The sequence below is a fragment of the Pectinophora gossypiella genome, chromosome 17 (assembly GCF_024362695.1).
Source record: "Pectinophora gossypiella chromosome 17, ilPecGoss1.1, whole genome shotgun sequence".
Lineage (NCBI taxonomy): Eukaryota > Metazoa > Arthropoda > Insecta > Lepidoptera > Gelechiidae > Pectinophora > Pectinophora gossypiella.
In genome coordinates this window covers 11,557,384-11,573,076 of record NC_065420.1, presented here as the reverse complement: position 1 = coordinate 11,573,076, position 15,693 = coordinate 11,557,384, and the positions used below count along the sequence as shown (strand labels likewise).

The 15,693-nt window shown below is 36.8% G+C and overlaps 2 protein-coding genes across 3 annotated transcripts in view; one reads left to right on the top strand and one right to left on the bottom strand.

The window, feature by feature from the left end:
* The window catches only part of LOC126374181 (excitatory amino acid transporter 3-like), a 44,002-nt gene extending 39,446 nt beyond the window's left edge, over positions 1–4,556 (top strand). For both annotated transcript variants that reach the window (XM_050020673.1, XM_050020672.1), the window contains one exon: positions 199–4,556. In XM_050020673.1, the coding sequence (XP_049876630.1) occupies positions 199–361 (163 nt within the window). In that variant the 3' untranslated portion in view covers positions 362–4,556. The remainder of the gene's footprint in view (positions 1–198) is intronic.
* Positions 4,557–10,201: 5,645 nt separating this feature from the next.
* LOC126374638 (gonadotropin-releasing hormone II receptor-like) lies at positions 10,202–15,693 on the bottom strand. The gene is made up of 5 exons (XM_050021328.1): positions 15,680–15,693; positions 13,983–14,146; positions 12,168–12,291; positions 10,730–10,874; positions 10,202–10,408 (listed from the first exon to the last, which is right to left on the bottom strand). Exons 1-5 carry the CDS (start codon positions 15,691–15,693, stop codon positions 10,202–10,204), a joined length of 654 nt encoding a protein of 217 aa, XP_049877285.1.

Sequence of the window (15,693 nt, the reverse complement as noted above, 5' to 3'; positions counted from 1 at the left end):
TATAGCTTTACAGTCTGATCTGCTTAATTTTATGATTTGTTGCTGAATGCACGAATATATTGACACAGCTGCATAGTGTAAGTTCTTTATAACAAACGTTGTATAAACTGATTAAATGAGAATGAAATTAAAATAGGTAGGTAGATATTTGTTTTGTTATTTAAACCTCAATATTTATCATGTATTGTATAATTTCAGTGACCGATTCCGCACCACAATCAACGTGGTGTGCGACGCGCTGGGCGCCATCATTGTGACGTCACTGTCTCAAGGCGACATCGAGAAGTCGCGCGCCGTGCAGAACGACCGCGAGCTTGCGCCGGCGCACGAGCTCACCGAACTCGAGAAGGGCGACCATTGAATGACATATAGGTCGACAAGGATCTCGCTTGGATGACATTGATGGGAGGGCGCTGGTGTGCATCATCTCCATTCTCCATTTATAACAACTGTCAAAAGTGACGTTTTTATAGGATGCGGCGTTAGTTCCGATAGCGGCGTCGTGCCAAACGATCCTTGTCGCTCTATAGCGTCCGACCATTAACGGTTTATAACCGTTCTGTGTTCAAATAACGTTATTCAGCGTTAGCGTTACTTCGTGCCCGGACAATAACGTATTTGCAATAGCGTCTATGTTGTGATTCTTCGATACGTTGGAGTCTTTTGTTATGTCCCCGAGACAAAAATGTCATATCTCTTTATTGATCTGTTTTATCGTTTTATTATCTCCCGTATAGTCATATCATTGTTTTGAATTTAAATTCGCTATTTAGATTAGAATCAAAAATCTATTTAATATACATTTTTCGATGGATTTTGAAGTAGAATGGTAGAGAGTTAAGCCAAATATTTATGGAAGAATGAATAAACGTAACTTTTGAAACTGGAAGAATATTTAAAATGTAGATTTTGTCAATGATGAAGCTATTTGTGTACTAGGGGTCTAAAGAGGCCGCATTTGTAGTTTTCTTTTCTAAAAAGCGAAGTTGCATTAGCGCTTAAAAAGTACCTAAGTACGCTTATGCTTTTTTTAGATGAATTGCTTTAATGTGGCCTATTTAACCCCTCTGGTTTAAAGTTGTTAGAGGTTACGCTATCGGTGTGTTCTCAATGTGCCATTATAGTACTATGGAATTGCAAGCGAGACGATATGAACCTACTTCTACTGTACTTAAAAGCTCTTTCATGATATCTCAATAAGTCATCATAGCTCATTGTGGGTAGTCGGATGTTGAGACGTCGTGGAACGGATTTTGAGCTGGTCATCCTGTGCGCTATTAATAAAACGAAATACGTAATTAATCCTTCAACTCTAGACGAACTGGGGGTTTGAAATGGCTTCTTTGAAGCATCTAAAAAGCAATATTGCCATTGCGCATTAAAAGTAAGTGCGCAATGCCAACAAATTTAAAAAAGCGATATTGCTTTTTAAGATGAATTGATTCAATGTAGCGTTTTTTACCCCTCCCTTTACTACAAACATATTATATTGTGGACTAACCCTAATAGATAAAACATATAAGCGAGCTTCTCCATGACGCGATGCAATTTGTGCGATTTCCGAAGAAAAGACAAACGAGACGTACTCTTTATAAATTATCAAAGCATGCCTATGAAAGTTTAATGAAATAATGAAATGTCGAAGACAACGTCGTCGTAATAGTGCTGGCATTCTAATTCTAACATAGCATATCCATGCGATATTTGATAGCGTCGTGCGATGCGATGTGAGATGGTCTTACTTTTACAATAATGGTAAAATACCCATTGTGAATAAAAAAAGTATTTTATGAATGAACGAGTAAATACAATAATAAAAGGCGAGTCCAATTCAGTTGCACTGTCTGCTAAATAAATTAGTGTTTGTCCATTGTATATCATGTGGATATTTTGGTTGAATGAGGTGGGCAGCTTTGACAAACTTGTATGCTGGACGTCACGTGACGTCATATTGCTATCCTGCTTTTTCTACGCAGAAACAGTGCGCGGTGCGAGTTACATCGAGGGTTTCGAGTAGTTTCGACCAATGAACACAGCGAATGTTATCTACGTCGTATTATTCCTCGTCGTCGTATTGGTTAAAGCCCTCGATATAATTGCACCGCGGTTGCCGTCCCGTGACAGCTGGGGGATTACCAAGTTGCAAACAATAATAGGGTAGTTTCCAACTAGTCAAATCAGTTACTTTTTAATATACGTCAAAACACGAGATGACTTTGAAATTTTTATGAAAAACCAACCTGTCATAGAAAAACGTGATAAAATGTCGCACTTAGTATTACATTTTTCTTTATTAAAATTCTTAAATAAGTTAACGTTTATTGTCACCTTTATATCTGTCTTTATTTAATAATCCCAATTTCATAATTAATCATTGACCTAGGAAACTACCAAATTGACAGTAACAGTGATAAAATAAGATGATATGTCAATCTCATATATTTTGATTACTGTCATTATCTATTCTATTGTCATAATCCTTTACAACTTGTGTAAGGCTCCTGTCTGTGCATTATCGCATTTTGATACTGCAGTTTGTATTTGAGATTTATGACAACATGAAATCCTTAAAACCAAAACAACTCTCCATCTATTTTTGTATGGATGTATATAAACGTAGTTGATGTTCGTTCAATCTATTTTATGTATAAACATGGGAATTGTGCCATAGTTTCATTAAGTAGATGATTTGTATGAACGTTTGTATAAGTAACTATAATTTTGTTGAGTTATTGCATTCCAATTGAAGATTGAGTGGATTCAGTGAACACTAAAGTGTTTTAAAACGTTTTAAAATACTAAATGGTTTTATTTCGATCGTTACAAACGATTTAAAAAGTTTGTTGTTTATTTATGTAACTTGTTTATGAGTGGAGGACAATGTATATGTTAGTTTTTCCGAAATAGTATAACGTAACGTCGGCCGATGTTGGCCTAGCCAAATATTATTATTGTTAAGTGAATGTTAGGCCTAACATTTTGATGGATATTCGTCTTGATAAAAGATTTTAATATTTATAAACGTTTTATTAAGAGTTAATATAATGTATTCGTGTTTATGTAGAGATAGTATTTATGATAGCTCTAGTCCGCATGTGTTACATTGGGGTACCTATATTCTTCTGTGCGGTTACGTATATGAGCCGTTGGGGAACTATTGCGTTGAGTACCTATTGAAAGTGATATATGCGAGCATTATAGTACCTGTAATGTCCTCCATGCCCACGTGGGAATGCTCCAAATCTAAAAGATATATTTCAAAGCTTGAATGACTATTGGTCCGAAATTCGGTAGCATATGTACCTAAACTGGACAGTAGTACATAATTAGAGTTGATATTACTGTTCATTGTTTTACTTGAGTTCATAAAAGTAGCAACAATGTTATTAATTGTCAGAACAATAATATAATAAATACATTTCATAATATTTTATTAACGTTGCTTAAATGCGTTATTAACGCCATATAGTTTCGAAATAGTAACAAATTCGCTTTTCCGAATGAATGGACTACCACCGAGTTTAGGTAAATATGCCACAGAATTTCCGACCTAGGTATATTGATGACTCTATCGAACATGTCTAAAAAGGCCACATTCAAGCAATTTATCTTAAAAAGCGATATTGTTATTTGACATTTGTTGACATTGCGCACTTACGTCAAACTACAGTTTTGCTTTTCAGATGAATTGCGTCAATGTAGCCTTTTAGATCCCCAGATTCTTATAACAACAAGAACTGACAATATGAACAGTCAAGCTATATCAGTAAGGCTATGTATTATGTGTTAAAATGCTTGTTGTGTTAGTGTAGGCGCCTAGGACCTACATTTCCGGAACAAAGAGCGTTTGCATGTTATTTTCATTAAACCAGAAATTATTAGGATTACGTATCAGGGTAAAAATATATCGAAATATCCCCATTACATATCTAGTATACGCTGTTTGTGGTTTATGCGGTTATTATTATCATTAAAACAATTTTTACTGGGTTCTTACCGCCTTAAATCAGGGATGTGAGACTCCCGATATTTTGAAATTGTTGAAAGTGTCATATTTAGTGATATGCCGTTCCCGGGAATCTTCCCTGTATGGGAATGTCCCGTTGTAAAATCTCTTTAATATTAAGAACACTGGCTACTTTACTTTTTCAAATTGTTAATTCTTGTACTCTAGTTTTATCTGCCTAAAAGTTAGGTAATAAAGCTCTTATTACTTAAGTTTTTCGTCTTTTTACTACTGAGAAAGTTCCCAAATCATATTCCTGATTAAGCGCGGTAAGAACCCGGTAAAAAGTGTCTTGAATAACCACCTAGGTACATAATATGACAATATTTATCACAATAATAAATCAAGTCAGTATTCTTATATTCTTTGTATCTGTCCTGTCCAAAATAAAATAAATCTTAAACTGAAGCACAATTTATTCCAAATCTGACCAAATGTATATTAACAATAAGTACAATTACGAAGCTCATTTTACTGAAACTTCTAAATATTTCTCTATAAATGGATATAGTTGGATGTTAATTATTTTAATAAAGACTTATTGTGTCTACATGTCTTATTTTTTTGGATCTATAATGATCCTCACCTAATAATACATTGGTTCGGTTTTTGTGACCTAGGTGGGTTTAAAAAGGCCACATTGCATCAATTCATCTGAAGAAGCAATATTGCTATTTGACATTTGCGCACTTACTTTTATACGCGCACTTACTTTTAGACCCCCAGGGGGGTTAAAAAGGCCACATTGAAGCATTTCATCTAAAGAAGCAATATTGCTATTTGAAATATGCGCACTTATTTTTATATGCTCACTTACTTTTAGACCCCCGGGGGAATTAAAAAGGCCACATTGAATCAATTCATCTAAAGAAGCAATATTGACTATTTGAGATTTATTGACATTACGCACATAACTTTTATATGTGCAAATGTCAAATTGCAATATTGCTTTATAAATTAATTGTTTCGATGTGGCCTTTTTAACCCCCCAGTTTGTAATAAAAACTGGTGAAGATATAATATACTTAGTTACACAGAGAAGTAAACAAGAAACAATTATTTGATTCTTTTATTGAAAAACATAATTAAACTCACAAATTAATAGTAAAATTTGGTATAAAAGTATTTTTCTTTGCATTCACTGAGCTTATCGCCTCACAGCCAAGGTATGCTATATAAAACCGCGTGTCATCGGGAACCTGTCGATTGTAAATTAAAAATGGCCACCCTTTGACTTAACTCGACTTCGAGCTTTTTATTGATGCATATTTTCATATTCTGTAGATGTTTTGACAACCATAAAAGATAATTTAACAGTTTCTTCATAATTAAAATTTACGTAACAATAGAGATGGCGCTGCAAAGAGTTTTCTTCGTTTAACATTCTAATTTCATGGATAACAGACATGCATCTTTTATCTTTGTTTTTGGGTACGAATGATGACCCTTTTTATTACACCCAGGCACGATTAAACCTTCCACCCATTACTATTCTGTACATAATTCTACACGTATCTGATCCAGATGTTAAGCAACTTTTTTTTTATATATATGCCTCTGCCTTTACATTATATTTTTGAATAATTATGTAGCCCGAGTAATGAGAAAATAGGTAATTATCACGTTAAATCTCGACAGCGTCATCTACATTATTTTTGGTAACGTAGCCTGGAAAGTTATTCATTTGTATTACGTACCTGTACAGTCATGAGCAATATAATGTACCCACTTTAGGAATCTGTCGCACTAACATATTTGATTTTTAGTGAGACTTACAGTTCAATTTGTCAAAAAAGTTAATGTGGCATGGTACCAAAGTGTATACATATTAATGCTCGTGACCGTACCTATGTATTGTCACACCCCGGACACTCCAAACAAAAATCTAATTCTTACCACGTAAGTGCGACTGAGACAAATACCACAGCGCTCCCTGTTACTCCTTAGAGGCTTACAGCCATTTAAGATTAAAGTAACACCCAGAGGGGGTGAGGTTGGCACTTGATACGAATGGGTGCGGGGCGGAGATTTACCGTTTTATTAGTGTTAATTCCTTTAAACACCATCTAATTTTATTTTAAGTTATATCTGTCATTTTCTTATCCGCCGAAAACGAAAGGGACTAATCGACAAGCATAAAATTTATGGAACACACGTCAATTTTAAGCACCAATCTAAAACAACCGTCTAAAAATTTACATTGGCCAAACCGACAGAATTATGTTGACAGCACACGTCAAACAGTTTGCATACCAGCGAGATACCTTTTTGATTCGCCCGGGTTGTTCATTCATTTACTCATTCTTCCTAAAATTGGGAGCTGTCAATGACCCATCCCTTTGCTTTGCGGCGGATAAGAAAATGACAGATATAACAATGTAAAATTAGCAGGTGTCTGCAGGAATCGGGGCCATTCTTAACACAAATAAAGATTAGCTAAAATACAAAAGAGGTAACCCATAATGGACACGCGATTTTAAACTAATTAAATTAAAATAAACCAACTTATACGACTCAATAATTATGTATAAAGAAATTCATAAATTCGTTGCTGACTTTGCAAAATGACGTAAGTACTTGCATTTTTTGGAAAAAATAATTTGTGTCTCATTGACAGGTGCAGAAGGTGCAAATCAGATTCGCCCAAAAATCTGATACGTCAGTTAGCGACGTCAGCGATGAATTGATAAGTAACAAAAAAAACCTCTTGCAAATAAACAACAGTAGCCGTGGCATGCTGGCACGAAATGCACGCAACTTAATAAATGAGCCTTCTGGGTCAAAGATAAGTTATAGAAGCCAGGCTAATACGTTCAAAAATAATTCTTCTTTTAAGGAACTATTAAATAACAATGAGTATGACGTGTCGACATCGTTTATTGATGACGTCATTTTGTATACTCATACACAAAGACAGTATTTCGTAAAAAAGTATTTACTTCATTTGACTAGGTTGTTTTCTAACAAATTTTATTAGTTCATTTATTGATTCGCTCTGATTAATTGATTAATTCTTTCAAATATTTTTCTCTCAGACGACGCCCTGAGCCGAGGTTCGCGCCCAACTGGGCACCCTCAGGCTGTTGTCTGAAACGTTGTACCGGGTGAGAGCCTTCAGCGCTCCCCATTTGTCCGGCCAAGTAGTTAATGCCATCTGCGGCAAATCTACAATAAGTCACGGCAAAAAAAAAATTGATTCGCGTTCGTTACGCGGATGGCATACTACGGCTACAAGAGTGATTGGTATCAAAATACCTAATATGCGGACATTCGTCTGTCAGTCTTATTTACAATAAAATATATAGGTATAAATATTCGTAATAACTTTGGAATGACGATTTTCACAAAATGGAAAAATAATGAGTATTCTAGTTTAAAATTATTTAACTACATGAGGCTAGGAAATAGTCTAGGTTCTTTAATACGCCATAAATCGCGTCCACAATCCCTAATGGGGTGGGGTAGAGCTACAAATAATCAGAGATTCTTTGCAGCTACTTCTGATACGAAGCCCTAATAGTATTTTTAGTAGTAGTAGCTTCGTAGTAATTACGATAAGGTTTTAGTCTTTTTGGATATAATTTTGTACCATATAGCTGCAACGTTTTAAAACACTTCCAAACCCAAACTTGCGACGGTGCGCATGCGCGGGATTGTATACATGGCTGTCGTGACGTCGAACGAATACTGGGGGCTAATTCAGACCATGATTCTGTGTTAATATCCAGTGGAATTTCCTTTCGGAAAAGTCATGACTATATTTGTGTTTTTTTAAATTATTTTCAGATCCATACTTTTGCGACGGAAAATTCTACTTAATATCAACTCAGAATCATGGTCTGAATCATCCCTCAAAGTATTCCTTATGATGTCACTAAAACCCTGTACTGGACCCGTATTAACTACGCGAACATATGAACAAAAGTCTCCAAACTTAGGCAAGTTGCTAACGATTAAAAACAGACAGTAATTTTTAATTTTATTTTATATACATTTTAATCGATTACACTGTCATTTACTTCCGACATGCGTAAATGTACGATAAGTCACGTCGAGAAAAAACTGTCGGTTATCGTAATCGTTTGCAACTTGCCTAAGGCTGCGTTTCCATTGACGCGGAGCTGTGCGGAGATGAGTGGAGATGTGCAGGAATGGACCAATCACCGTGAGGGAGAGAGTAACAGAGCGTCTTCGTTTTTCGCTCTCTCGAACGCTGTGATTGGTCAAATCTCCGCTCTTCTCCGCCCATCTCCGCGTCAGTGGAAACCCGGCCCCTAGTTTCCCTAGAATAATTCCCAGCCATCACAATCTTATGCTAATGTCACATTATAGGAATGTCGCAGTTTAACATTCAACATCTATTAAGCCGGTGGCAGACCAAGGGCTAAGGTAAGATTCTTCTTCTATCGTGTGGGTTGTGAGGTGGTGTCAGGGTTACTACTGACCTGCCGAAGGCCCCTGAAATGGGTCATGTAACGACTAAGTACTAACTTACATCAGTAAGTAGTAACCGGGACTAACGGCTTAACGTGCCTTCCGAAGCACGGATCATCTTACTTTCGGACGATCAGGTGATCAGCCTGTAATGTCCTACAACCAAACTAGCGATCACAAAGTTATTTTCGTGATGTGTCTCCACCGGGATTTGAACCCGGAACCTCCGGATCGTGAGCCCAACGCTCAAACCACTGGGCCACGGAGGCCGTTATTGATATTGATTGTATTGTATTGTGGCTTTCGTAGCCTGAAATAAATGGTTTAATATTAAGCTTAAGGTAACTTAGCTTAGGTCTAGGTCTGCAAACGGCATTAGTCTAGAAAATTTAGCGTCAAAATGGCGGGACCAATAGTTTAATGTTAAAATTCGATATTGTTAGATTTAGTACTCTTTAAGTACTATTCGGTACCCAAAAACGAAAAAATCTAGTAAGTACCTTTCTTATTTAAAAGATATACAGTCATGAGCAATATAATGTACCCACTTTAGGACTCTGTCGCACTAACATATTTGACATTTAGTGAGACTTATAGTTGAATTCGTCAAGAAAGTTAATGTGACATGGTACCAAAGTGTATACTATTAATGCTCGTGACCGTACACGTTAAATTGTGGTTCCGCCATTTTGACGCTAATCTAGAAAAAGGCATGGCACAAACTTTACGAACTGACTGACTTCTTACTCTATACATCCCAGATATGTCTCAAAACTATTTTAAAGCTTCCTTTGCACATTTAGGTACCTTATATGTTTATAAGAGATTCTGACATATTTTAATCATACTTATTATAGTACGTCTACAGGACGACATGCGACCAGCGGCTACGCGGACAGATCAATTACTACACTTTTCTTGAATTGTTGCCAACAGCGGATTGATTGCGTTGGTTCCACACAAATCTATTCCGCAAGTCGTTTAGCTTTTTTTTTAATATAATAGGCTCGCGTTTGACCACAATCTCACCTGATGGTAAGTGACTATGTGGTCTAGGGTGGATCACGCTTATATAGCAAATGCCTATTCACTCTAGCCTTGAAGACTCCCAGATTATAACGAGTCGGAAAAACAGACGACGGCAGACAGTTCCAGTCCTTTGCTGTTCGCATCAGAAAGGAAGAAGATAAGAATGATATGCCCGCCGACGCGACGTCCAGTTGTCCGTAGATGGAATGGAGCTCGCGGTTGGAGTTGTAAAAAATTGAGGCATGACGCTATTTACTATGCTTTCTGTCAATTATTCTTACTTCGAACTTCATTTTACCTACTGACACTAAGTACTGCCTTACAGTAGGGCGCTGTACATTCTCCTCTTTGTTGACATAAAGCGTAAGGTTCGAGAAGTGAAGAGGAGTGATAATTTAAAAAGTTATGCTCTCAACAATTCGAATCACACAAGCATTAGACTCTTAATATCTACAAAGCTATATTCACATATAACATCGCTTTTATAACTCACTGTAAAGTTATATTTACAACTTGCCTGAATATAAAAACGTATTTTTGTCATTTGTCACTTCACTTGAGAGTCGTTTCACTGGTTCACTAGTATATCCGTATAGCGCTATCCCGTTTTAACAGGATCCACTAATTTGAAGATTAAACAGGTCACTGTCGTTACTATAAGATTTCGTGTTCGAATATAGCGTCGTGATCAGTGAAATTGTGCTTGCACCGGCGCCGGCGACGTGCCCTCCGCTACACCATGCCATTTGAGAAGGTGTTGTTGTTGTTGTGATAGTGCTTCTGGGAGCCGTTGGAGGCGTAGGCAGAGTCTCTGCGGCTTTGTCGCTCGCTGATCACTGAGCTACGCGCCCGCGCTAGGGTTGCCGCTGATATTTCCATGGATTCTCCGTATGGTAAACGGGAGCCGCGCCGCATGCTGCCGCCGCGACATCGGGTCGTCTGGGAATTAAGTTACATATTTTAGCTTCCAAGATCAAGATAAATTACAACGAGTAAAAAAGTAAAAATCGCGAGACTAGTCCATTTTGACAGTAGTCAGACCCACAGTAAATAGAAATCAGTAAGGAAAATTAAACCTTATAACTAACTATGACATTAAGAAAACGTCAAAATTTATTTCTCTCGTGATTTTTACTATAAGAGCGTTGCGTGTGCTTGCGATTGTGTGCGTGCCATGCGTGCATGCGTGCCTGCGTGTGCGTGTAAATGCGTGCGTGTGTGAAAATGCGTGGCTGCGAAGAAAAATATAGTGAAACTTACGGCGCTACGATGCCACGTCCAGCGGTTCCTGTTGAACACGCCGTAGACGATGGGATTGGCGCAGGAGTTGGTGCACGAGAACAGCCACATGCCCTTCTGGATGGCCGGGTCCAGTTTCTTCAGAGAGTCCTTATCTATCCAATACCTGGAAAATAAATAAAATCAGCAGTCGTTCGCCCGTGCTTCGGAAGGCAACTTAAGCCGTACTATTTACCGATGTAAGTACGTAGCCGTTACATGCAAGGGGCCTTCGGCGGGTCATTAATAACCCTGAACAGAATTGATGAGCTTGATAATCCACCTCACAACCCACACAATAGAAGAAGTATTCGTCTATAGGTTCGTTACGACGTCACACACACAGATGCACGTGTACGATAATGTCAATGTGTAGTGTCCGTGTAAAACGAGGTGTTTTGTATGAGGTGTCCGGGGTGTGTCATTGGCACAAATCCTGGAAACCATGTGATTTTTATTACCATCCGCTTCTATACTTTAAAAGCATTTTGTGGGATCACTGATTATCATCTGAGTAAATTAAAAAATATACGTATATGTTAAGTATATGAACGAATAAAAAATAAACAATTCAAAGCCCCTTAATATGAACAGTCTATCAGAAACAATTTCAGGGCCACTAAGGGATCTACCCGATTTCTTGTCACTTCACAACCGTGTGGAATGAAATAAACGCCGCCGCTGTTTGGTTCCTGAAGTGTGAAATGGGTTTGGGAATTGCCGCTTTTGGGAGATCCGAGCTGGGAGTAATGTCTGGTTTCCTAAGCTCGCTTTGTCGATAGTTTTTCTAAAAATTGTGTCCCGATCTTCTTTTTTATTGTGACTTGTTTTAGATTTACAAACTTGGTCGGGCAAATGGGGAAAGCTTAGGGCTCCCGGTACAAAACTTTAACCAATTTACCTAATAGGTATTTCACTGGGTCAAAGATAAATTATAAACGCTAATCTAGAAAAAGAAGCTATAGCTAATCTAATATGATCAAAAATCAATGTTGTTTTTCTTTTTGACTTATTTTCGAATTTTAATTACTTAAGTATCTTATTTTCAAATTTTAATCAAATAAGAATTAAAATCTCAAAAAAATAGGTACTTAATTAAGTACGAATTGAAATTCACAATGAGTTACGATGATTTTGTCACACGGACAGTTTTTCCCAGGGGTGTGCACAGGTTTTAGAATAGTTTTGAGGGCAGGGCAGGCAACTGAAATATGAGACAAAAGGATCTTGGGTAAAATGTAATGACTAAAAAATAACCAAGACCCTTGCGGTATTTTTTTTTCGTTATTCGTCGCTTATTCAAACCACTTACTTATTCACAACCAAGCCCGCATGGTGTGAAAGGAAAATAAACGTGGAAAGTCTCAAAGTGCCTTATATGGGTTTCCTCTGTTAAGCACTTGATATTTTTCGTACTTACCAAAGACAGTAGAAGTAGTATGGTGACCAGCAGGTGAAGAACACCAGCACGATGGTGACCGTCATCTTCAAGGTCCGCGCCCGCGCTCTACCCAGGATGCCCACACCACTACGGCGCATCTTGTCTGGAATCATCATCATCGCTATGTTATTTCTATAGATCTATTAAGTATTTATTGAATCTTCAAAGCTCGCTGAGGTGTAGGTACTTAGATTATATTACGATGGATGTACCTCTGACTACCCCATTGGGATATAGTCTTGAGTTTATACCGTCGCTGATGCCGCGAACCGACGCATCTGCAATTTTTGGCGAAACTGATTTTCACCTTTTGCAGGTAGTTTCCAGCTAGTCAAATCAGTTACTTTTTACTAAACATTATAACACGAAATTACTATGGAAATTGTATGAAACAGCAACATGTGACGTCATAGAAAATCGTGACAAAATGTCGCACTTATTATTATTATTTGTTTAATTCATAAATAAGTTAAATAGTAAGAAAAAAAACGTTTTTTGTCACCATTAGATCTGTCTTTATTTAGTAATCAGAATTTCATAATAAATTTTTGACTTACGAAACTACCCAATTGTCAAAAAGACACAAATCACTTTAGCAAAAAAAAAAAACACAGATACGTCAGTTAGCAAAGTCGGCCATCTTAGTTCTAAATACAATTTAGCAATGCCAAGACTGTTTTTAAACAGTTTGTCTGCAGGAATTAGTAATTCCTAATTTGTATCACAATATTTTTTTAAGAGTAACAAACATCGGCTAGGATTCAGAGTATTAAGTTTATTTTTAATTTACTTACTTTTTTTTTGGTTCGAAACGGATGTTCTCATGCAAACTATTTAATATTTGAGTGCCCGAATTGTGACCCGGTTTAAGCCCTGTTTGCATTGAGATAATTTATAAATCTGAACGAGCAAATCTTCTCTACGTCACTCGTACGTAGTTGTGCTAATGATATCCAGACATAAATAGAGTAGTACTTATACCCAATGCTAATATTCGTATCATGACATTTTCATTGCGGAAGTTCATCCAACCTGCTATTTTAGGAACATTGAATTCGATATTATCTGCATTATATTAGAGCAACCGGTTATTACCGGTTATTATCAACTGGTGTCGTTACTGACTAACATTCTCTGAGTTGATTTCGCCTATACTCCGACTCCACTCTACTCTATCTCCCTCTACCTCGGAGATCTCTATCCTATATCGGGTCTCAACCCGCACTTTCGCTTTTCCTCCCTCCCTCGTCTGTTCGTGACCAATTTATTAAAATTGAATACAAACGAATGTTAATTTCCATGTTTATCAATAGGCTAGTTTCCAACTAGTTAAATCAGTTACTTTTTACTAAACGTCAAAACGCGAAATTACCTACTATGGAATATGTATGAAAACGCACGCTGTGACGTCATAGAAACACGTGATAAAATGTCGAACTTACTGTTACGTTTTTCTTAATTAAAATTAAAAAATAAGTTAAATAGAAGAAAGGAAATGATTTTCTTTAGTTGTAGATCTGTCTTTATTTAGTAATCAGAATTTTATAATTATTTTGATCCTAGTACACGACCCTATTATTAGATTTATCGTGTATCAAAATTTGAATTCAGAACTAGTATTTTATTGTTCACATCAAAACAAAACAACAAATTTAAAATGTTTAGTTCTGAATTCAAATTCATCATAGTTCACGTCAAAACAAAACAATAAAGTATCTAGTTCGAAATTCAAATTCTGTTACACTGTAATCATATTGGCGACACGTGTCTGTGACTTTGTCTCAGTTGTCTTACCATTGGCGGTGTTAGCGCGGCGTATGATCTCGAGCAGTGAGGCAGAGGAGCAGTATAGGGTGGACACGAGTGGCGCGACGTACATCAGCGTCATGTTCACTAGGAAGTACGCGAACTCATGCCGCTCCGTCGGCAGCGACCCGTATGACACGCACTGGTAGTACCTGCAACATTATCGTTGGATGATAAAAGATTTCTGTAACAAGATCGTATACATATTATATTATGAATATTATAGATAGTTTAATGTACCTACTTATTCCATATAGGTACTTCTTTTAATTGTTTTTTTATGCTAGAATACACTAAACCTATCATCATCATCAGCCGTATGACGCCCACTAAACCTATATTTGTACATAATTTTCCTGTATTCAAACGTTGCCTGGAAGTAATTACTGCATGTGCAACAAGGCCGCCTGTTGTGCCTTTCTGTGTCTGTTGTCCTTATTTCTGTGTGTTGTCTCCATCGTGCTCAATAAAGTATTTTATCTATCTATCTATCAAGGATATAATGTACTTAATTAATTAAGGATGTTCCATGTCTACTCTGAATAGACGCGTGTGTATGAAATCAGGGATGTTATGAATATGAAATTTGGGATACGGTTTGGATACGGATTTAAGAATGATTATTATACCGGATACGGTTACGTATACAGATAATACATTATTTCTGATTATCCGTTAGTTTCGGTTACGAATATTATTTTTTAAGGAATTTAAAAAGTAAAATACAAATAGGTAAAAAAGTGGTTTTATTTATAACGACAAGTTATAATGTTATGACGACAAAAGAAGAAAAAAAAAGTCAAAAGTCTCGGCATTGGCCAGCCGATCAAAATAACTTGGCCACTTCGCAGCAATTCATCTAAAAAATCAATATTGCAATTTGACATTTGCGCATATAAAAGTAAGTGCGAAATGCAAACAAATTTCAAATAGCAATATTGCTTTCTTAGATGAATTGCATCGATATGGCCATTTTAACTCCCCTTGTCATAACGTGTCTCAATTTGGCTCCGCCTCAATCCGATATTATCCGAAACTTTTATTTCGGATTCAGTTACGGTTACGGATGATTTTTTATATCAGATATCCAATAGCTCCCTAACAAACCATTGATGGATACGGAAGAAGCGAAAGAAGTATATGTCAGGATCGAAGCAAATGAAATATCATAAGCTCAAACTTCAATCAATATTAAACATTATCATGGAAACAAACTCTCTATTTAATTTAAAAGGTTTCTCAGAATTTCACAATTTTATGTTAAGTACCTAGGGACAGCAAAAGGTCACTGTTCTTGGCATTCTGTAGGTACATAAAAAACTAAACATTTTGTAAAAAAAGGAATTCTAAAATTAATTAACTGATTCCATAATTAACTGATTTAAATATTTTTTATTACTTACTTCTAACCGTTAAAATTAATAATTTGCGTGAATTTATATATAAAATTTGTAAATTCTTTTAGCCTTTACGGGGGTTCGTGACCTGTCTCTACACAGTATTTACACCAAAGTAGAGCCGTGCCGGCTCCCAGCCCACGCAGCCGACGCCGACCCCAGGGTCGGCGCGCCGACCACGTGGTCACACCTCGGAAACTTTGTACAAGACTCTACATTTATTAGCTTATTACACAGGCGCAACGTAAATGATGTTGTTATACGCGGGCAACATGCACATACTGTTACTGGTCAATCTCCAT